Genomic DNA, 2,437 nt, shown 5'->3' on the forward strand with positions numbered 1-2,437 from the left:
CTGGCATGAATTTCTTTGCTTTCCCCTCACCCCAGCCTCTACAGCTGCACCGAGAGGCTCCTGCTCCGCTCCGAGGGCCAGCTGGGACCATCTGGTACAAAACTGGAGACAAGGCTCGGAGCCCACAGAGCAGGATGGGGAGTTTCTCCTGCCTCGCAGAGGAGATGCTAAAAGACCAAGGGTGGTGGGCAGTTTGCGGAGCAGAGTTTTCCTCCATATTCTGTTCAGCTCCTCACATTCAGCTTCCAGGGAGTTGCTAGTTATAGCAGGAGGTTTTTAGTAGTGAATGTAGTCAATTAGTAAATTACTAGTAAATTTATCACTAAAGTACTTAGTGCTAAGTATCGACAAGCATTTGTCAGGGTCAGAAGAGTGCCGCAGCTGAAACTAGGAGCCAACACTGCGCCGAGTGAGCTGTGTCCCTGTGGCCTCCCTCCCGCTCCCACACTCACGTTATCTCCTCCAGGGAAGGGCACCGCCGGAAGCCGTGAGAGAGTGATTTGGAAGCGTCATCAGCGATTCCACAGAGTTTCAAGCTGAAGCAGCGAGGAGAGAGAAAACAGAGGGCGCGACACGCTGGTGGCAGAACTGTGGGGCCTGGGGCACCAGCACCATCTGCCCCACCCCTGCCCTGGCAGCGCTACCAGCAAAGCCAGCCAGGTGTTGCCCTGCCGCCGTCACCGCCCTCTACTCACTCGATCTTCCGGAGGCGTTCCAAGCACGGCAGCCCCTCGGACAGGGCACGGATACTTCCCTCCCCGAGGTCATTTTCTGATAAACTGTAAGAATAACCGAAGAGCTCTGAGTGGCCGCAGAACAGTGGGTCCGGTCAGAGAAAAGCCACCACCAGAACGTAACTGTGCAAACTGGGAAGTCAGCAACTAGCACCCAGCGCAGCGAGGGCTGCCAACAGCAGGGACAAGCCAGGTCGGCACCCAGCAGCCCCAAGTCAGTTCCCACTTGGTGACATGGGAACGGCAGCCCTGCTCTAACTCGCACCCTGCGCCCTTCGGCGGCGAGCTGCATGCAGACAGCAGTGTGGGGTTGTACCAGTGCCTAAGACGGACGGAGCTGCAGCACACCGAGTGTGGCACATGAAACTGGAAATACAAAGTTGTACTGGAGTTAAGGACTGGTGTGACTTGAGAAGAAATGACGGTGAGGGAGAGTGGAAAGAAGACATGGCTCTCAAAGACACCGGGGGCAGCAGGAGCTGCCTTAGAGCCTGTGCCAGGGTGCGCAGCTCTGTTCTCACCTACCAGCAAACACCAGCCATGGCAATGCTCTAACACAGCTCACACCGAATCACCAACACCCTAACTCATCTGGAGAGGAGAAAAGAGAGAAGAGAGGAGAGGAGAGGAGAAGGAGAAGAGACGGAGACGAGGAGGAGGAGAGGATATTTCAGCTGGAAGGGACAATGCTCTAACACAGCTCACACCGAATCACCAACACCCTAACTCATCTGGAGAGGAGAAAAGAGAGAAGAGAGGAGAGGAGAGGAGAAGGAGAAGAGACGGAGAAGAGGAGGAGAAGAGGATATTTCAGCTGGAAGGGACCTACAACAATCATCCGGTCCAACTGTCCGGCCACTTCAGGGCTGACCAAAGGCTAAAGCTTATTAAGGGCACTGTCCAAATAACAAACACACACAGAACAATAATAAACCCCATAACAAGCACACAACGATAAACAAACACATAACAGGGAAGGGGGCATCCAGGATGCAGCGAGAGGTGTTACTGCACGTCACTTCCGCTCCTTCAGTTCCGTATTTAGAAATTCTGCTGCGCCCCGGGTTACCGCCTGCAGCAGCTGAAAGCCACGTGGCTACACAACGCCTGGCAAACAGGCAAGGTCTAACGTCTGCCGGGATCCGAGCCCAGCACTGCCGTGACCTTCAGAGAGCACCTCCTCTCGTCCCACGAGAGGAGGGACTGGCCTCTGCGGAGTCCCCCCGAGCACGGAAAGAGCCTACGCCACAGCCCATGGCCAGGGATTCCCACCCAGAGAGTCCATACGCTGGGCACCACCCTGAGGACCCCGCCATGACCTACCTTATCTCTTCCAGCAGCCCACAGGCCACCAGGGCTCTGGCCAGCTCCATCCCTCCGGCCGGCCCAATGTTATTGCTCTGCAAGCTGAGAGAAGAAACAGGCGTCCTGAGGATCGGTTTAGAATAAAGCGGTAACAAAAGCTCCCGTGTAACTTCCCGAGAAGGTCACTGCTACATCTCTGGAACTGGCGCCCGGGGCAGGTGCTAACCTGGGATCCATGTGGATTAGTCTTAGTGAAGGGGTCTGGGAGAGAAGAAGCGACCAGCACAGACCCATAGCTGCTGCTGCCGGCAGGGACACGGGGCTCTGGCCATGCCGGCTCAGCGGATTTGCCCCTGCTCACGAGGAAGGAGTGCGGTCAGCGGTCGTGGAGAAAGCGT

At 56.2% G+C, this 2,437-nt stretch overlaps 1 protein-coding gene across 1 annotated transcript in view; it reads right to left on the bottom strand.

Annotated features, from left to right (window-relative positions):
* The window catches only part of LOC104491009 (protein NLRC5-like), a gene marked incomplete at its 5' end in the record, with an annotated part of 29,160 nt that overhangs the window by 4,294 nt on the left and 22,429 nt on the right, over positions 1-2,437 (bottom strand). The window contains 3 exons of the mRNA XM_010133364.1: positions 453-536; positions 696-779; positions 2,058-2,141. Of these exons, the coding sequence (XP_010131666.1) occupies positions 453-536; positions 696-779; positions 2,058-2,141 (252 nt within the window). The remainder of the gene's footprint in view (positions 1-452; positions 537-695; positions 780-2,057; positions 2,142-2,437) is intronic.

Source organism: Buceros rhinoceros, unplaced genomic scaffold (genome assembly GCF_000710305.1).
Source record: "Buceros rhinoceros silvestris isolate BGI_N320 unplaced genomic scaffold, ASM71030v1 scaffold14983, whole genome shotgun sequence".
Lineage (NCBI taxonomy): Eukaryota > Metazoa > Chordata > Aves > Bucerotiformes > Bucerotidae > Buceros > Buceros rhinoceros.